The sequence below is a fragment of the Dreissena polymorpha genome, chromosome 13, assembly GCF_020536995.1.
Source record: "Dreissena polymorpha isolate Duluth1 chromosome 13, UMN_Dpol_1.0, whole genome shotgun sequence".
NCBI lineage: Eukaryota > Metazoa > Mollusca > Bivalvia > Myida > Dreissenidae > Dreissena > Dreissena polymorpha.
In genome coordinates, this window is record NC_068367.1 from 19,295,830 (window position 1) to 19,318,138 (window position 22,309).

At 33.7% G+C, this 22,309-nt stretch overlaps 1 protein-coding gene across 10 annotated transcripts in view; it reads right to left on the reverse strand.

The window, feature by feature from the left end:
* Positions 1–296: 296 nt before the first annotated feature.
* Positions 297–22,309, reverse strand: part of LOC127856499 (5'-AMP-activated protein kinase subunit gamma-1-like) — a 423,354-nt gene continuing 401,341 nt past the window's right edge. For 9 of the 10 annotated variants that reach the window (XM_052392757.1, XM_052392764.1, XM_052392760.1 and 6 more), the window contains 9 exons: positions 21,121–21,179; positions 19,939–19,953; positions 15,523–15,568; positions 12,641–12,819; positions 9,479–9,559; positions 8,291–8,413; positions 6,976–7,047; positions 5,713–5,893; positions 297–3,382 (listed from right to left, as the gene is read on the reverse strand). In XM_052392757.1, the coding sequence (XP_052248717.1) occupies positions 3,351–3,382; positions 5,713–5,893; positions 6,976–7,047; positions 8,291–8,413; positions 9,479–9,559; positions 12,641–12,819; positions 15,523–15,568; positions 19,939–19,953; positions 21,121–21,179 (788 nt within the window). In that variant the 3' untranslated portion in view covers positions 297–3,350. The remainder of the gene's footprint in view (positions 3,383–5,712; positions 5,894–6,975; positions 7,048–8,290; positions 8,414–9,478; positions 9,560–12,640; positions 12,820–15,522; positions 15,569–19,938; positions 19,954–21,120; positions 21,180–22,309) is intronic. The other variant, XM_052392758.1, reaches the window with a different exon arrangement.

Sequence of the window (22,309 nt, forward strand, 5' to 3'; positions counted from 1 at the left end):
TGCAATGACGTGCATTATGTTGTTAGGGAGTAAACTCGTAGGTAATTTAAACAAATGATCACGTTTCTGGTTAAATAAACGATGATAGATTTCATGAGAAAAATTTTTACTTCTCTGATATGAGTTGTTCAAGAAATTGCATCACAATTCATTAACACTATGTAACACAACTTTTGATAGGACATATGGAGTTTGCATAAGGAACATGTGGACAAGCAAACCCTATGATGTCGTAATTTTAGCATTCTTTCAAATACTTAAAAGCAGAAAATTATAAAGAGAAAAGCAACACTGGCTTCTTTATTTTTGATATAATATAACAAATTCTTGCTAAGGTGATCAATACCGTGCAAACATTCAAGTGGATCCCAACAAAGTCAACATACAATGGTACAAAATAATTGTATACAGTATGCCACAACGCTTAACAAATGTTGATCACGTACATGTGCCTAAATACAAAACATCTAGGACCACTAGAATTTATTGTTTCACACTTTATGGTTTGACATTGAACAATTTGAATTGAAACGAACAAGAAATTAAAAGAGTGTCAACACAGTTCAAAGGCTATTTTGCCAAACAGCATTATTATTAACAAAAATTAACAACTGCACTAAATGTTAGCAATATGCAACCTTATTTAGTTGAATGTACCACTATTCCTCATTGAATACCACTAAGGTTTGCTGTAAAGGGTTAGGGTTAGGTATCGATTTGGTCTCCATTACACCTATTTATAAGGTATCCAAAATAGACACGACACTATTCCTCAGAAAATCACAAATATGCTTCCTTTTCAATCACTGTCAAAAATTAAAATCCATAAATCTGCATAAATTATAATTTATTTGCAGACTACAGAAAACTCGTTTTATTTTAAAGAATAAGACCATAGTTTCGTTTTTCTTTCAAACACAACCATTGTAGTCATGTTTAAACAATCCAGAGCAAACAGAAGCCCATTCCTTTGGAAGGTATATTTGATAAAGTAATAATTTGTTACAGAATTAAATGAATTAATGAAATGCGTGTATATAACAAACAATTTAACATAGACACTTGACTATAAAAAGTAATGGTACCCCATCAAATTCTTTTTTTGTATACACAGATAAATTTCTTTGGTTATAATTTGGGAGAGACATGAACATGAAAATTTATTTTGACCATATTCTGTTTAAATAACCATCAATCAATCTAAAAATGTGAATATGAAATTTGAAAACAAAAAACTATGATTTGCAAAATATTGTGTTATTATGGTAGATTTCAAATAAAGAATTAGTTATGTTGTATGTTTACTTGAACAAGTTTACGTTTCACTTAGAAAACACTTATTTCAAGAACAGTACTTATGGAAAAGTGCCATAACAACTTCGAAATTTTATACCAGTCTCCTGTTCCAACACTGTAATAAATGGAATGACAAAACAAAACAACATCCTTATGACAATGTTGAAAGAAAAGTTCACTTAATTAACCCTCCCTCCACACTGATTTTCATGGAAAAAAAACGTACACAATTTATAGGACCAAGATGAAAACTGCTATATCTGCTTCACTTTCCTATATCAGACACTATTATGTTCAGCTCAACCCTCCATTGATTTATTTTTGACAATGTTAACAACTGCAAGACAATTTGATCCCATCTAGATTCAATGTTTTATAAATAACGCTGACAATAATTCAGCAACAAATTAGGGCCGTAACCATTATAGCACTGCTGTAAAAGCCTTCAATAAACTGTGAGCAACAAAGTCTTAGTTAGCCATAATGCAACCTATGTTCAGAATCAAACATGCTAAAAAAACAGGGCTTTATCTCATTAATTTGGCAATTAGCATACACCCATTAAATTTAGCAATTAATTTACTCTTGATTTGGGAAAAAAATAATTGTTTGACAAATAAAATTTTCACTGTTGGTGATTAAACTTACATGGATATTACAACATCACATCTCTTTATTTCTAGACTTCTGTTGTCTATTACTGAACATAAATTAGTAAAACGATGAATTGGGATTTTTTCACTTGGATATGGTAAAACATCACTTCTGCGATTGAGAATTATAAGACCCAATAACTGCTATAATGTTAGCAAAAAAAGCCCTGAATTCTGCCCAGTACAATAGCACATATGTTTAAAATATGAATTGTTCATAGCCTTATATTTACCATTCAATATGCCAGTTAACAAATACATAAGTATCTAAATTAAACATAGTTTAGTCTTATTTATCCAATGTATTAATAGTAAAACAAATATGTGATTGTAGATATTAAGCTAACTCAATATATGCAGAGTGGTAAAGGTTGAAACCCTCACATCATAAAAAATCAGTTTTTTAGTTGTAAATTACTTAATCTCTTACATAAATTGACATCCACTTTTGAAGGGGATATTGGCATACACATACAAATTCAGTTTGATACTTCTAGATTACTTAACTCTTCAATAAATTGACATCCACTTGTGAAGTGGATAATTGCCATACACATGCATGAGAGACATTAAAGATACAAATCTATCAACTGTTAATGAAATAAAAACATTGTTTAGGTTGGCAACTATCATAATCCAACATTTAAATATAGCAATATATCAATAGATGCTTAAGCACAGACTTACTGGCTTAAAACCCCTTTAAAGATTCACCAAAACCTTAGTTACAAAAATAAAACACTCCACAAAAGTACAAACAATTACTCGGATAAACTGATATAGATGATCTTGCTAAACAAAATGCAAACAGCAGCCAATATGGCAAATGAAATCTGGTTAGCTTGGATACATTACATTTTGAACAAGTGTCTCAAAATACCAAGATGAAGTAAAGTTCATTAACATGGTAAATGTAAAACATGAACGGTTTAGAAACTAGCATAACCAAGCGTGTTTTTATCTGTCTTTTCTCTTTTCAGTTGAGATGTTACATTCAACATCCAATCACATCACAGCACATTTCACTTTGCCATCTGTAAATCATTTTCACAGGTATTTCCCAACAATTTCAAATGGGCCAATCAAAATGCACGTAACATCCAATCTGTGGACATCTGCCAATCACAACATGACTCTGTTCATCACTTATTTTCAACATTTAGATCCCTGTAGCCACACGTTTCACTTAAATAAGATAATATTTCTACACATAGAAAAAGATTGGAAAACCATGTGTTTAACTTATTATGATTGGCCAGTAAATTTTGATTGGCCAATTTAATTTGGACTTTGCTAAACATATTCTGATTGGCCATTCAAATTAGGAATTGTTAAACTGGTTTTTTGATTGGCCAGTCCTTCATGAATGTATCACCTCCATCTTGTGTTGAAAGTCTGGCTTCAGGATGTGGAGGTTTTCTTCTCTGGAACTTCTGAAATGAAAAGATCAATCTCATTATGATAAATAGTGACTGATAAACAATTGATTGACAGAAGATAGATCCCTTTACATGATATTTGAGTCATAAACAAGCTGTGACATTTTAATATTGCATAATATGTGACAAAGTTACAGCAAGGTCAAATTGTTTTACGGCAAAATTTGATTTCAGAAGGAAGAGGAAAATCAATCAACAGGCACATGATGAATAAGTATAATGAATATTCTCAATTTTTGGGAGTTCAACAGAGAAAATAAGATCTGAGTCTGCGATCAGCTGAATGTTAAGAATGCCGGTCAGCTCACGAACAATCTCACAAGAATATGCACATATACCTCCTCAATCTTTGCATTGAATCAGGCTCCAAACCTAAAAACATTTCTGTGACCACCGAATTAAGCATGATGACCAAACTCATCTCAAAATTTGAGAAAAAACTCAAAGTTTATTCAGAATGTTGACAGAAGTATGTTTGTGATACAAAGTTATGGTCAAAAGTGACCTTTGAAGAGAAGGGATTTGGGGGGGGGGGGGGGCGCATGAAAATCACTCCAAATCAACAGGCCCACACTGTTGACTTACCACTGCGCATGGGTTTCAGTAAATGGTACCATCAACACAAAGTCATACATGCCATAATTTTTCAGACCAATTCCGGGACATTGAGTTAAATTGTCCGGGACTTTTGCCGATTTTCCGGGACATGTATAAAATGTAGCGATATTTATAGACATATGCATTTTTGGTATGTTTTTTTTTGTTTCGCATCGTTAATTGCAAGAGTTCGGAAGCCTATCCGAAATACACTTGATCTATTAACGTCAAATTAAACATTACTACTTCCGTTACTAGATACAAGCCATGTGTTTTCAGTGTAAGCGTTCTAAACATCGATGGTGACGTCACTGCGTTATTGTTATTAAGACCGGTGTGTAACGCGTAGTTGTTGATACGCCTTTATTCATTTATAACATTTATATAATAAAAAATACAACAATACAGTACCGTTAGATCGTCAACTCAAATCAAGTCACAATACAAACAACCTATCACAAGAAAACAAATACAACAAAACAGTACAGGTAGATCGTCAACTTAAAATCCGGACAGTCACACATTAGTTACTCACTTGTTTCACTGCTACACACATTTCACTCGTGATCTTTTTATATGCTTACTTTTTTACTCAACTTCTTTGTCAGTTAAACATGCGAACATAAACAGCTTTTAATTTTTTACTCAGCGATGTTGGACTTCAGATATGTGAACAACTATCTTTGCCCTTACGCAGCGGGAAATAATGACGTAGCAGATTAAAGTCAATTAACAACCACATTAAACAATGCCGCCTTTTCAGTTTGACCGCGAACGTGAGACAATCGATATGATAACAGTGCCCCTGTTAATTGATCGATTTTGACACGTAGCGTAGTCTGCCTATTTGGGTAGGCATTGTCATGGAGACGCTGCAGATATACACAGATTCGAGGTGCAGTTAAGCCTAAGATAAGGTACATGTATATATGGATTTTGTAAATTCCGGGACATTTGACAGATTTCCGGGACAGCGGGACAAGTTCTTCATTTCCGGGACTGTCCCGGACAATCCGGGACATATGGCATGTATGACAAAGTTTTGAAATTTAACAAGATACCTTTGGATAGGGGGAACAAATAAAAATCATACAAAATCAACAAACAGTGCATGAACCATTGCCCATGGGTTTTAGTATGAGAAAGGTCAGGCTGACAGCAGGTCTGACAGGGAGATGACCATAAGTCATACCAACAAGAGCACCGCATAACGGGTGTCACGCTCGGCTGCGAAAGCTTGTCAGAAAATTATTATTTATATTTTTTTTAGAGGTCACAGTGACCTTGATCTTGACCTAGTGACCCAAAAATGGGTGTGGCGTGTAGAACTCATCAAGGTGCATCTACATAAAAAGTTTCAAAGTTGTAGGTGGAAGCAATTTGACTTTAGAGCCTATGTTAAAGTTTTATATTAGAGGTCACAGTGACCTTGACCTTTGACCTAGTGACCCAAAAATGGGTGTGGCGTGTAGAACTCATCAAGGTACATCTACATATGAAGTTTCAAAGTTGTAGGTGGAAGCAATTTGATTTGAGAGCCAATTAAGGTTTAAGGTTTTAGCATGACGCCTACGTTGGACGGCTGACGACGAGCTGGCTATGACAATACCTCGGGTTTTCTCCGAACACAGCCGAGCTAAAAATTGAGAAAACATTCAAAGTTGATTCCAGTCGAGTCAGATCATTCACTCAAGTAAGTTCTTGATACAAGGCCAATGTGAACGTACCACTGCCCATGGGTTTCAGTATGAGGTGGTTCAGCAGGTCGGAGAGGGAGATGATGCCTATTACGTGGTCCTCCTCGTCAACAATCACGAGCCTGTGCACCTCTGCACGCACGATCTTGTCCACCACTATCTTCAGGGAGTCCGTCTCCACGCATTTCACAACGCCCTCAAACCAGCTTGCCTGAAATGTCCGTACACCATTATCAATTACCACATTAGGTCAAATAAGATTCCGTACAAGTATTTCATTTCACACCCCCCTCAAACCAGCTAGCTTGCCTGAAATGTCCGTACACTAAGTTCCATTATCTACATGGCTACGATTACCATATTTGGTCAAAGAAGTTTTTGCTTCAAGTATTTCTTTATCGCATGCTACTCATTATTTTCTTTCTAATATAACCATTATGTATATTTTATGCATAATACAGCTATTTCAGTGTTTTCCTTGGATACTTGTTGTTTGACTGACCAATCACATTAGGGTTATTTTTGCGAAGTAACATTTCAATACCAAGAGACATACCGCAATGTTTACAAGCAAATTTGTTGAATTGATATCCCCCGCCAATATGCTTCTAGACACATAAGTGTTATATTTGACACTCAGCTAAAAAAGCATTTTTTTTTAGATACAAAGGGCCATAACTCCGTTATTAACAGATGGTGTACAATGCCATTTGGCATGCATCATCCTCTTATCCATATATATATACTCAGACCATGTTTCAATGAAATCCACCAATTAAAGCACTTCCAAGATATGGCTCCGGACACAAACGTGCGGACAACAGACTATGGCGGGGTATAACAACTTTCCTGAATTATCAAGAGGTGTAGGTACTTTACTTTCCTAATTGAAAAGCATGTGATAAAAAGATTTGACACTCGTTATAAAATCCTAAACAGCCTTAGTTCACACAATTCAGTAAATATGGCTTAAGAAAACTTTAAGCCTTTGACATTCATCAAGAATGATTGTTTATACTTTTTACTTATTATTTTTGTTACAGACTTTTGTTTCACGAACATTGGTAACAATAGACACTATGCCATAACCATGGTTTAAAACATTTTACAATTAATTAACTTTTATTGCGCAAAACAAACCTTTTTCTGTATCTATGCTATACCTAAATACTTAATTTCAGCACAATACCTAAATCTTAATTTAAGTAATTGTGTAAATTAAAATCAATTTCAGAGATTTCTTTGCTTTCCTTAGAATAACCAACGTTCTGCCACTTGGCTTTATTTGCTTACCCCTTTTCTGTGCTGCAACGCTTGCTGGATAGTGATGCCCAAGTTGTTATACGTCTTTTCAGCAGCCAGATTCTACAAACACATTTTGTACAATTCCATGATATATACCGGTACTATAATATCAGTTTCTAACAAAACCCCCACACCCCCATTGATTTTTTCTATTGATTCTATTTCTTTTATATTGAATTGTTCCTATTTTTTTCCCTTCTAATATGTGTAACAAATATGAAAGAATTCTAAACATGTTACGATGACATATTTTAAATCCTATCTATAAACATATATGTGCTTCTCAACATGAATGAATTCCAATCAAATGTAGAGTGAATTCCAATCAGAATTGATACCAACATTCGAGACATACATTTTAATTTTAAACCTCTCTATGAAGTAAAGTTGAACTTTTGCAATTTAAACTTATTAAAATTGATTTGAAACTTATCTAGGTAATATTCACACCTTTAAAAATTAAACTAATTAAATTTCAAGTAAGACCTTATCAAGTAGCCAAAAAACACTTACCAATTTAAAGTTAACACTTTCCAAATTAAAATTTAAGCATTTTGATTGAAAGTTTAAACTTATCCATTATTACTTTAAACTTAAACAACTCCCTTTTATCTTTATCATAATAAGTGTAACTTTAACAACTCCCTTTAAACTTGTCAATAATAATTCTTAACTTAACAATACCCATTAAACTTATCAATAATAACTTTAAACTTAACAACTGCAAAATTAAAGCTTATCAATAATTACTTAAACTTAACAACTCCCAAATTAAAACTCCTCTATAATTACTTTAAGCTTAACAATGCCTAAGTTTTAACTTATAATGTATTACTTTAAACTTTGCAATGCCCATGTTTAATTGATAAATTATTACTTTAAACTTAACAATGCCCAAGTTTAAACTTAACAATTACTTGTACGTTGAACATGTCAATGCCCAAGTTTAAACTTAACAGTTACTTATACTTTAAACATATCAATGCCCAAGTTTAAACTTAACAATTACTTGTACTTTAAACATATCAATGCCCAAGTTTAAAGTTAACAGTTATTACTTAAACATAGCAATGCCAAAGATTAAACTGAACATTTATTACATTAAACATATCAATGCCCAAGTTTAAACTTAACAATTACTTGTACTTTAAACATATCAATGCCCAAGTTTAAAGTTAACAGTTATTACCTTAAACATAACAATGCCAAAGTTTAAATTGAACATTTATTACATTAAACATATTAATACCCAAGTTTAAACTAAATAATAATTTCTTTAAACATAACAACCCCTATCACTTACAATCACGTCAAATTTGGCATAGATGTCCACAACCTTTCTGTCATCATCCACAACCGGCAGGGCTGATATCCGGTGCTCAACAAACAGGTTCAGGGCTTCGTACACCGTCGTCTCCCGTGTAGCCTAGGAAAACATGGTGTGATATGATATGAATATGTTTGATTGTGACACGTTTTGGTAAGAGTGCGTAAAGAGTCATCCCTGATAAGCATGTGCAGTCTGCAGAGGCTTATCTGGGATGACATAATTACTGCCTTAAGTGAATTTTCGTTTACAGGGCCCTCAATCTATCGAATCTGCCGCCGAATTTCGGCGGCAGTCCCCCACCTGAAAAGTATACTTTATTCCCCTTTTGGGGGAGAAAATTTCCCCTGAAAAAAAATTCCAAAAAAATCTTTTTTTTTTTTTTTTTTTTTAATAGAAAGATGTGTCTCATCTCATGATTATTATATCTCAATTCTATTTCAATTTAATCTTTTCAAACATACTAAATTATGAAAAATGCAATGAATTTAGTGCAAACATGTTCAAATGTAATAATGAGAGAGTAAGTAAAAAAATCCCCCAAAAAGGGAAACACCGCGAAAATTACCCCTCCTAAGGGCTGCGGACCCTTTCCCCCAAAGTAGTGTGAGGGCGCTGGTTAAGAAGAGACTTCCTTTAAATGAAAGATTCCATAAAAGCAAGAAGTGTTGTTCTTGATTTGGCAATGCAGACTGTCAAACGTTTTTTTTTTACAGGAAATGTTTGATGTGAAATTAATAATGTGAAACAAACAGTGTGAAATTGTTAGATGTAAATTGCTTGGTGTGAAATGCATGAAACGACTTATGTAAAATAGAAAATTTACTATGGATGTTATTGCCTTGCCCTATAAAGGCCCATCCTTTAACATACAAGGTTGATAGTAAATAAATTCCTTAACAAGATAATTGTATCAATCAATCAGTTTTACATTCAAAGGTCTTGCTTTCAAACGGCTCTACACCATGCCCTATGGAATCTTCAAGGTTAATTTAAGAAGTGAAATGTACGCATGTTTATAGATTATTTTCATAAAATCATTTAAATTTCTACGAATTTATCAAATTAAATTAAAATCAACAATTATACAAAGAAGGCCTTGACTCCTACAGTTTGACGTATAATGGAAGCACTTTAACGCACAACGTCCTACAAAGCCCCTACCGTGATGACATTGTTGTACGTTCCTATCTCCAGCTCTTTAATGGTCTGGTTCCAAAATGAAGGCTTCGGTAAGTCATTGATCTGAAACAAAAAAGATCAATTTTTAACTTCGGTAAGTCAAAGATGTGGGTCAGATGTTTTCCTTAAAATGTTTTCTACAGTTCTAAACATAAAATTTACCACTTTGCATACATAAAGACAGAGGAAGCGTTAAAATTATTCTGAACATATCTGAACGTAAAATTTCACTAGACTACCAACACAAGAGCTGTCAGAGGACAGCGCGCTGGACTATTCGAGTGCTTGACAGTATAATGTAAGCCATCACGAGGAAATTGTTCATATTCAATAATTTATTAGACAATCGTTCAAAAAAAAAAAAGGAAAAAGGAGAGGGCGGTATAATGTGGGGTGTGGTAGTTTATTAGATGTTTAAAAAAAAAATGGGGGGGGGGTGAGGTTGAGGGGGGGGGAGGGATTCTGGTAGGGGCGTGGGGTATTGTGTGTTTTCTTGTCAAAGTAATAATAAAATGTGATCATAAATAAAGTTATGGCAATTTAAGCAAAATGTTAAATTATCTAAGTGTATAAGGGACCATAATTATGTCAAAATGCTTGATACAGTGGTCTGCTCTTGTTTATAGGTTGGGGTCATGTTGGTTAATAAGTAGCAAACATATAAAAGCAATATGTCAAAGGATATAGGAAATATTTGGGGTAATACGCAAACTTTAACATAGATTTATCAATAATATGCATATTCTAAGTCTAAAAGGGGCAATAATTATGACAAAATGCTTGATAGAGTTGTCTGTTCTTGTTTTTAGGTTGGGATGATGTTGGTAAACAAGTATGCAAAATATGAAAGCAATATGTCAAGGGACAATGAAAATAAATGGGGTAGTACGAAAACTTTAACATTTGCTGCATATTCTAAGTGGAAAAGGGGCCATAATTATGACAAAATGCTTGATAGAGTTGTCTGCTCTTGTTTATAGGTTGGGGCCATGTTGGTTAACAAGTATACAAAATATGAAAGCGATATGTCAAGGGAAAAAGAAAATATTTGGGGTAGTACGAAAACTTTAACATTTGCACGCTAACGCAGACACCGGGGTGAGGATAGCTCCACTATATATATTTCATATATAATAGTCGAGCTAATAAAGATAGAAGAAGCATAAAAATTGTTAGGAACATTTCTGAACGGAAAATTTCATCACACTACAAACATAAAGAAAGACGAAGTGTAAAATTGTTACGTACATTTTCTGATATTAAAATTAAAACACTACAAACATAAAGACTAGAGCTTTGTCAGTCACAGATGTGACGTATACCCCCACATGCTGCATTGACACAGACTATTTTGCATGCTGTCTTCACAAAACAAGAGAAGCTAATTTATGGCGATTTTTAAGAATTATTATGCCATTATCATTTATGGCCATTTTGACCTTCAAACTCTTGAATTCTTTCGCATGACATCCAATGACTGTGAACAAAATAAATGTACAGAGCCATTTTAAAATCTCACAATGAATGACATAGTTATGGCAAGATTTTTTATGGCCATTTTTTAACTTTGAACTCAAAGTGTGACCTTGACCATTGAGAATTCTTTCGTGTGACACACCGTCCAATGATAGTCAACAAATGATTTTTAAAACTCACAATGAACGACATAGTTATGGCCCGGACAAGCTCATTTATGGCCATTTTTGACCTTTGAACACAGTGTGACCTTGACCTTGGAGATATTGACGTAATTCTTTTGCGCGAAACATCATCCGATGATGGTGAACAAATGTGCTAAATGATTTTAAAATCTCACAATGAACGACATAGTAGCTCATTTATGGCCATGTTTGACCTTTGAACTAAAAATGTGACCTTGACCTTGGATGGAGATATCGATGTAATTCTTTCGCGCGGCACACCGTCCTTTGATGGTGAACACATGTGCCAAATGATTTTAAAATCTCACAATGAACGGTTAGTTATGTCCCCGACATTTTTTACCTTTGAACTTTAAGTGTGACCTTGACCTTAGAGACATCAACATAATTCTTTCGCGCGACACACCGTCCAATGATGGTGAACAAATGTGCCAAATGATTTTAAAATCTCACAATGAACGACATAGTTATGGCCCGGACAAGCTCATTTATGGCCAATTTTGACTTTTGAACTCAAAGTGTGACCTTTACCTTGGAGATATAGACGTAATTCTTTTGCTTGACAAACCGTCCAATGATGGTGAACAAATGTGCTAAATGATTTTAAAATCTCACAATGAATGACATAGTAATGGCCCGGACCAGCTCATTTATGGCCATTTTTGACCTTTGAACTCAAAAGTGTGACCTTGGAGATATTGACATACTTCTTTGGCACGACACACCGTCCAATGATGTTGAACAAATGTGACAAATGATTTTAAAATCTCACAATGAACAACATAGTTAAGGCTCGGACAAGCTAATTTTTTACCTTGACCTTGGAGATATCATCGTAATTGGTTCGCGCGACACACCGTCCAATGATGGTGAACAAATGTGCCAAATGATTTTAAAATTTCACAATAAACGACAAAGTTATTGCCTGGACAAGCATTTTACCTTTGAACTCAAAGTGAAACCTTGACCTTTGAGACATTGACGTACTTCTTTCACGCAACACACCGCCCCATGATGGTACCAAGTCATTTTAAAATCTAACGATAAATGACATTGTTATAGTCCAGACAAACTTTCTGTTTAAAACGCACTAAGTGACCCCGTGACCTAGTTTTTGACACGGCATGGCCCATATTAAAACCTGACCTAGACATCATCTAGATACAACTTCTGACCAAGTTTGGTGAAGATCAGATGAAATTTTCGGGACAAAAGGACCGACAGACAGAAATAGACCAACAAAGTGACTCCTATATAGCCCCCATTACCAGTAATGGGGGTATAATAAGAGGAAGCATTTAAATTGTTAGAAACATCTCTGAACGAAAAATTTCACCACTTTGTATACATAAAGATAGAAGAGGTGTTAAAATTGTTAGGAACATTTCTGAACGTAAAATTTCACCAGACTACAAACATAAAGATAAAAGCCTTAAAATTGTTAGGGACATTTTTTAACAAAATATTTCACCACTTTGCATACATAAAGATATAGGAAGCGCAATATCCGCTTGTGAGTCAGGATGTAGATGGCGTTGCCCGTGTACTTGTCAACAACGGGAAGTCGGTGCACGTGGCTGTGGATCAGGGTGCGTATTGCCTCGAACAGACTCGCGTCTGGGTCAATGCACACGAACGGCCGCTGCTTGTCGCGAAGGACCTCTGAAAAAAGACAATTCGTTTTTGTTAATGATTCAGTACATAATCTTGCATACATAATTTGAGTGGATTACCGTTTAAATAATAATAGACACAAGTTTCGACATAAGCATATTAAGCCTATTGTCACTGAAATAAATAAACAATAACAATATGTGTTTTCATTAAATGCAGAACATACATCTTTTCAAAGAAAAATTGATTTAAAAAGAAAAAAAAGACCTTTGACATATAATTTTGGAGCTTTTTTAAAAAAGGCCCTTAATTATGACACATTAAAAACAAGCATTACCAAATTTTGCCTATTATTTTTATATGGGGAATACATATTGCAAGTTTGAATGAAATCATTCTAGCCACTCCTAAGGACCTAGCTAAGACAAAAACATCAACTTGCTTACAAAGTGCATATGTAAATTTCTATGTGTAAAATCGGCTATAATTTTGACAAAGGGGGGTCATTCAATATTAAAAATACACTTGAAATTTTGAATGATATTCCTCAAGCCATTCTTGCCAAACTAGCCAACCAAAAAAACCACTGAACTCTAAAGCGGACATCAGAGCATGTACAAAAGAATTTCCTAGGAAAAATAAAGCTAAATATTAGGTCATGCTGTGACCTTTTTGTATATTAAGTGACCTCAAAAGTACAGGAAGTCGAGGCTAACAACAATCAGGGTATAAATTTCAGACAAAAAAGTAGTTATGGCAGTGAAGTAATATAACTAAACATGAACTATTGAGCAAATTACGTTCTTCAACAAGAAAATCAACAAGCCAATCAAGGTGGGCACTCAATCAAACATTATCCTATGGCTTCAAGTAGTATTCAAATAATGCTCAATTACGCATTATTTTATCATTCAAAAGTGCTTCATGTCCTTCACAAAAACCGCCTACCATTTATTGGAAATATGTATTAATGTATTCTTTAGAGCGAGAAAATCAATGTCCAATATGGGCGTTGAAGGCTAAATACAAACAGACAAAATGGCAGAGAAGAACTTTAAGCCTTTTGTAAACATGACAGTATCCATAGATTCAGCTCAGTTGTTGCGATTATCAAACAGAAAACGGATGTGTGATATTTTGTCTTAATTTATATTCAAATATCTGCAGGCATTCTGATAGTAAAAGTGTTTTTTTTTTACATAAACAACATAAAAAACACATCACTTCAAATTGGTTGCACTTCTGAAATTGGCTATAAAAATTGTGTTAGAGGTTAGACATTAATTGAAAATGTATACTTTCCCAACTATTTTAAACCCAAGAAAAACATAAAAAATATGTCATTAAAACAGACCTTCTTTCTTTAGGTGCATTTGAAATTGCTGACACCACATTTTCAATGTAATGACACTAAATTGTGTTCAACATTATGTTGAAAGCATTTAAAATTTTCCACAATATTTCAATGGCAATTAAAATACAAGAAACTATGTAGACTTTCATTCTTAAATAAAGATAAGTGAACGCAATTAAGTCTGACATTCAAGGAGATAATCTAAATGTCACTATACCAAGCCATTAAGTGCAATTATTGTAGAGGACACACTGCAGCTCTCAATTTTATATCCCACTACTTTAGCGACAATTTACAAGTAATGCAAACTCATGCCTAGTCGATAAAACATAAAAACCTAAAAAGAAGTATTTGGTTTTATGAATGGTTTAGAAAGAAAACTTAAGCCTTGATGGAAGAAATATATCCTATTTAGACGATGTACAAAGGATTTCATTGTCCACAGCCTAAGAGTAATTTTGGTGTCTCGTTTTTTGACAGTGAAATGTTTTTTTGATGACGCTATTTGGGTCTACTACATTATATATATTGTGCCATTTAAGCACATGTGACTTGTGTATAGTTACATTGTCACCCTGTTGTAATAAACTGTAAATTATTATTTTGTAGAATATTAGACTATTCATGAGTATATCGTCTTACTTGAATTATACACTGTTCATGCTCATTTTGTAACACTGCCATAAACAATAACAACAATGTCCCTATCTGAACATTTCTGTCAAATTCAAGAGAATCACTAATTTAACCCCTAAGTGCAAATATTTATATAAAACTACTTGTTAAAAGGCATACATATTTTTAGATGATAAGCAATACAATATAGTGTATTGTAGCCTGCGGGAGAAAATAGTGATCAACTTTATACCGTGTCATCAAAGAAATCACCAACAAAGTGAAACGGCTATGAAGTTCAAAAGTTCATGGAAAAGAGTCTAAAATCAATCTACTATGAAAGTATTTTGTTTTACTTCGGCTTTAATTTCCGCAAGCTATTTCAGCAGAGAGCGGAAAATTTGCAGAAATGTTTGTATAAAATTTACAATTTGTTTTTCCTCCAGGCATTTTTGCATCAAAACAATGTCACAATTAATGACTTAAATGTATCTATTTTGTTTATTTTAATGTTTACCTCGTATTCAACAGTTTGTTTGTCATAACAGGGTGATATGTAGACCTACTAAACCTTTTATGGGTAGACAGTTTACCATTAGTTATTGTGGTTATCTATTAGTTAGTGTGATTTACCATAAGTTAGTGTGGTTCACCATTAGTTAGTGCACGCTGAGAAATCAACCGACCATCCTTAACTTCGTTTTGCAGCACTCTTCTAACAGAGCTATTTAAGTTCATCCTAAGTTAAGATACAACTTAGGAGAAAATGTTCACACACTCACCTCTCCATTTCTCAATGTTGTGTTCCTCCAATTCATCCATTTTTGTCTGCAAAACGAAAATTACTACATTTTCTAACATAAAGTATTTGAAAATAAAAATAAAAACATACACAATTTCCAGATTTTCAATTTTGTCAAGTCTGTTACATAACTGATGAGCATTATTTTGTAAAACAATTACTTCTACAGAGGGATATTCAAAGTATAACTTTTCTTCCAAAAAGTGACATCAGTGAAATCTAAATGGTCTCCACTTAGGATAACGACCATTTATGAACAAAATTAATTGTTTCCCACTTAGATACATATTTTCATGCCTTTGTAGTCCCTCAACAAATTAAATTTTATTTAAGACCTTCCTTACTAGATTCAAATTTAAATGCTTCATTTCAAACCATTAGATACTGATGAGCAGCAAACAGCATAAAACGTGAACAGACTGTGAGTTATTCCCAGGCTGTCCTGGTTTTATGCTGTTTGCACATAGCCATTTTCACTTTGCTTCTGAGTGGGGAAGGGTTAATCTCTTGATGTAAACACTAACGGAAAACATGTACAAATATTACACACACAAAAAAACATTTGTATAGCTTGTAATGGACAAAATATTTTGAGAAAAATATAATAAATAATACACACTTAATACCGTTTGTAATAGACAATACATTTGGAGATAAAAATTATAAACAACTGACAATATTATAAGTAAAACACAATTCATATTTGCTCCAATGGACAATATGTTTTGAGCCAAATATTATAAATAATACGCAATTAATACATGTTCTTCTTCCGTTTACAAATAACTGTTAAGGACTATGAAAATATAACATAATTTTAACACAGGATTTTCTTGTGCAGTATAATGAAACGTGATATAAACGTCAAGCCAGAGTGATACAAACATCTTCAGAAGGCTAGACATGGCCTGATTTTTCTTGTCTATGTGTCTGTTTTAAACTAACAATTGTAGAGCCAAGATTGCGAAATTGCTTGCCATTTCTACCCAGGGTTGCTCGCAATTGATATGTATCTAAGCAAATCTTTTATTCTGCAAACTTAATAGCATTTTCAAGCTTGCAAATATTGAGAGGTCCGTCTGCGTCCTACAAATAAGGCATTTAAATTTCGATCTTGCAAATTATGAGTATGTATCAAGACAATACAGTGCATTTTTTATCTGAATGGTAAGAAACAAAAGATAAATTAATCTTGAAAAAGAAGAAAAAACACACTTTGATTTTACCCCAAACAAAACTTTTCAGTGAGGAAAATTTATTGATTAAATAGGCAGTGTTTGTTTTTTTTCACCATTTTGGGAATGGGGCAGGGGTCCCTTTGGATTAAGAAAAATCGCAGTGCTTTGATGTAAATTGGGAAATTTATATAGTGTTGTTGTTTTTTTGCTTACAAATGCTTAAAAACTGAAAATAAAATTGTGTTCAATGTTATATTTAATAAAGTGTAACTTGTAGAGCTGGCTGGGAGATGACCTAAATGTAGAGAAATAACAAACAAAATGCAATTGTGAAACACAATGTCCCCCTATATGACGTTTGACTTTGAAGGATGACCTTGACCTTGTGAAGGATGACCTTGACCTTTCACCACTCAAAATGTGCAGCTCCATGAGATACACATGCATGTCAAATGTCAAGTTGCTATATTCAATATTGCAAAAGTATTCATAAAATAAGCGATTTGGGCCACATATATTTGACCTCTGACCTTGAAGGATGACCTTGACCTTGACCTTTCACCACTCAAAATGTGCAGCTCAATGAGATGCACATACATGCCAAATATCAAGTTGTTATCTTCAATATTGCAAAAGTATTTATAAAATAAGCGATTTGGGCCACATATATTTGACCTCTGACCTTGAAGGATGACCTTGACCTTTCACCAATCAAAATGTGCAGCTCCATGAGATACACATGCATGCCAAATATGAAGTTGCTATCTTCAATATTGCAAAAGTATTCATAAAATGAGCGATTTTGGCCATATATATTTGACCTCTGACCTTGAAGGATGACCTTGACCTTTCACCACTCAAAATGTGCAGCTTCATGAGATACACATGCATGCCAAATATAAAGTTGCTATCTTCAATATTGCAAAAGTATTCATAAAATGAGCGATTTTGGCCATATATATTTGACCTCTGACCTTGAAGGATGACCTTGACCTTGACCTTTACCACTCAAAATGTGCAGCTTCATGAGATACACATGCATGCCAAATATACGGTTGCTATCTTCAATATAGCAAAAGTTATTGCAAAATGTTAAAGTTGGCGCAAACAGACAGACCAACAGACAGACAAAACAGACCAACGGACAGGGCAAAAACAATATGTCCCCCACTACTATAGTGGGGGACATAAAAATTGTGCGGGATGGGGGCGACTTTCAATTTGGAATGTTTAGGTCCCATTTGGGAAAAATATATACTTTATTGTATTGGGAATATCGCCAGATACAGGCCACAATTTTGAAAGAAAAAAACACACACTGGTAGGCAATGGCAAACAAACATATTTTTGCACACACACAATAAGTAAGAATTATACTGAAAACTTAATGTATTAGACTGACAGGTGATCTCATGAATATGTGACTACGCATAATGAACACAACACTTTCGTAAAGCTCAGTCTTGTTTAAAAAGGCTCTGTAAGTATAATACGCAAAAACAATGCTCTCATTGTTGTTTTTCATTTTTAAGTTACAGTTGTTTATCATGCATGGCTAAAATTGATGGGTTCTTATTTCTTGATTAATTGAAGTCATAATAGTCTATATATAGGTTACCACGTACTTATAACACGAAAACATTAACATAATCTTATGCGCAAACACACAAATTGACATACTTAAAATTTTGAAAAACAAAACACTTGATACTCCTCTGCTTAACATGCAGTCAAGTCTAAAGTTTTATACCAATTACTGTAATAACTCTAAGTTTTTGGACACTAAGTTTTACGAACATCCCCATTTTTGTCCAAATTAATAATATTTCATGACTCTTAATTTTCCGACATGTGCGTTTTCGTCTTTCATTTGTGTCTCTAAATTTTTCGGACAGTAATATACTGAGAAATATTTTACCAGATTTCTGCTCTGTATTCGCTTATCTTGTGACACTTCGATCATGGATAATTACGAACGGATTAAGGTCATAAAACCTGGGAGACATGCATGCCTGAGGGCAATGTACCATAAAATTTGCGTAACTGGGCAAATAACCATGTATACCGGAAGAAAACAATCGCTTCACCCAACAGCATTTTAAATGATATCTTCCTATTAAGGAAGGGGTATGTTTAATTTTTTACTTTTTGTTCTGTATCATTTCAGGCAAGAGTAAGCAACAAAAGTGAATAAGAAACACCATACTGCATTGATTTTTTGCTTTTATTGCAATATAATTAAAATTTTCAGACATTTAACTCTTGTCTCTAAATTTTCGGACACTTGTAATTATGGAATATTTTGCATATCTTAATTTTAGGACACAAACAAAAATAATTATTTTTAAGTGTCCAAAAACTTGAGTAATGACAGTAATACCTTTCACTTATGGATCTCATCAATTTCTTGTATAACAAAGCAAAGTCCTTTTGAGTAAGACAAAGATAACCGAACATAAACATTAAGCGCCAGTTAAAGATCAAGGATTAAATGTATTCAAACTGCAAAAGGCAAAAATATCCCTTCTTCCATTACTTGTTAAAATGTTTGTAATTTTAATTCAAAATAATTTTATTTATCTGTTGTTTATCAGCCAATAATTTATTAGGTGAATCATTTGATACCAGCAATTTCATTGGATGAATATTTCACACGTCCATGTTACAGCAATTTTGATTGGATGAATTTACTTTATTAAATTTCTATTGTCAAAGTTGTCAAAATTGTAAAATTGGATTCTGTACAAAAATTAAAGTAGAATTTTATAGCAGTTGTAAGATAGATTATTTCATAGCACATAAACAACTTTTGTGTTGTGTTCGATCAATGGTAGTCCTCAATCAAATATTAAAAGGAACCGTTTAAAAAAGGCTAAACATGGGTATACAGGGCTTTCATAGTTGGTTATTAAATATAACTGACAAATCAAATTAATATAGCTTTTAAACAATTGTATTTTTTTTTCTCTAGTAAATGGCTAAACGCCTAAAAACAATTTTCCAATCATTTTAAAATTGATGAATATTTACTTCTCTGTCCTATTCCTCGGAAAGTGTTTCCAAAACAACTTTCTCAACAGAGAAATAGACAGAATATTTTTTTAAACAATATCATTTAATATCGCCACAAAAGAAAACAATAGTTCTAGTAGGCATTACAAAATGAAAGCCCTGGACAAGAATGTTAATACAATCTGGAATGGCTGACAGGCACTTACAAGGAACTTCGGGTCCTAGAACAGAGTGCAGCCTTAACATTGGGGTTAACATCAACCATAATATGGATAGTTATCATGTTGAGCCGTGTTCTGTGAAAAGGGGGTTTAATGCATGTGCAGATAAGCATGTGCAGTCCGCACAGGCTTATCAGGGACAAAACTTTCTGCTTTCACTTTCCGAGACTTACAGTCCAGTTTAGGCAGAAGGGTCGTGCCTGATTAGCCTGTGTGGACTGCACTGGCTAATCTAGGACTACATTTTACGCACATGCATTAAACCCCCTTTTTCGCAGAGCATGGCAAATATGAAAAGGCTACTCCTAATACGCCTGCTTTAATATGTTAACCCTTTGCATGCTGGGAAATTTGTCGTCTGCTAAAATGTTGTCTGCTAAATTTCTAAAATAAGCATTTTCTTCGATTTTTTCCAAAGAATACTATCAGAATAGCAAACAGTTTGGATCCTGATGAGACGCCACGTTCTGTGGCGTCTCATCTGGATCCAAACTGTTTGCAAAGGCCTTCAAAATTCGGTTCCAGCACTGAAAGAGTTAAGCTTGGACAAAAACTGTCTTCGTTTTTTAAATAATTACCTTGATATCAAATGCAAAAATGGATGACATAAAAAGCATACTGATCTGCAAAAGTATGTCGACTCTTTGTTCAAACATGTCATATAGCACGGTTTTGCGCTTAATTAATACTATATGGAAAGAAAACATTTGGACATGCAAAAGGCAGTCCTATTTGTTAGTTTATTTCATTTAAGACATGAATTTCCATTAAGTAACAGCATTTAAGCATTCACACAAGAACGTAGATTGAATGGTAACAAATTGCAAGAAAAAATAACTTTACTGTAGGACAGAATTAGTCAAGAAGTGATCTTAAAATCTTTTTATTTTGCATCACCATATTACAAAAAATTAATTGATACCTCTTCATTTTAACACTTTTATGGGCCACTGAATCTTTAAATAGAGCAAAGTAAAAACTTTAAGAAAGAAACATAGATTCAAAAAAATGTTAACTTTAGGTACAACAATTATAGAACTGTTCCTAGCAAAAAAATTAACACTTGACATAATGGCAAGTGTAGAGTGTTATTATAAACTAACACCAAGATGGAAAATTTATACCGTTACCATGTACAACAATTATGCAGCCATCTTCTGTACTTACATTAGGAGAGGTATAGTACTTGTGAAGGATTGAAATGAAGTCCGTAATTGTCAACATCCCTGAAAAAGACGTACACATATGATCTTGGAGGTCTCCAGACTACAAGATTAACTGGCATATCACTTAACCCTTTACAGCTTAGATTCGTATTTTTTCTAGCATTTGTAGTCACTAAGAAAGTTACATTTAATTAAAAACGTTTCTTACTAGATTCATGTTGTTAAGACTTCATCTCCAAAATATTAGATGTGAGCAGCAAACAGCATAAAACCTAAGAGAATGCGAGTTACTCGCAGGATGTTCTGGTTTTATGCTGGTTGCAGCCATTTTCACTGTGCTTCTTATGGAGGGAACAGGTTAACTCTTTCCCGCCCAGAAGCAATGTAGAAATGGCTATATGCAACCAGCGTAAAATCAGACAGCCTGCAAGTGACTCACAGTCTGTTCAGGCTATATGCTTTTTGCTGCTCATCAGTACCTAAGGATTCAAAATGAAGCATTTAAACATTGAATCTAGTAAAGAAAGTATGAAAATTATTTTGATTTTTTTACAAACACATCAAAGTGTGTATCTCATTCTGAGTGGCAATCAGTTAATAGTACAGTTCCTGCATTTATTGGGGAAAATCATTGTTTTAAAGTCACTGCAGGCTGCTAATTTGTTGGCTTCAGTACATTTGTTAAATATCCACTTAGGACAGTAGAAATTAATATTTTCACAAGAGAATAAAAATAACAAATTTACCAAGCCCTACAAATTCTTCAGATATTTTAAAAAAGAATTGAAAAATGGGACAGTAAAATGGTAGAATCATATCCCCAGCATTGATTTAAAGGGGCCTTTTCACAGCTTTTGGCAGATATTGAACTATCAAAATGTCATTAAAAATGCTTTATATTGATAAATGTAAACATTGGATCTTAAAAGTTTCAGTAAACAAGAGGGCCTGAAAGGCCCAAAGTCGCTCACCTGAGATAAAAAGATATTATTGAGAAAAATCTTCTGCCCAAGTTTCATGAAGATCGGAAAATAAATGTGGCCTCTAGAGTGTTAACAAGGTTTTACTATAGCCATATAAGGAAAAATGCCCCGCCCCCTGGCAGCCATGTTTTTCAACCAACCTGCATCATTTTTGAACTCGTCCAAGATATTATCGGGATGAATCTTCTGACCAAGTTTCATGAAGAT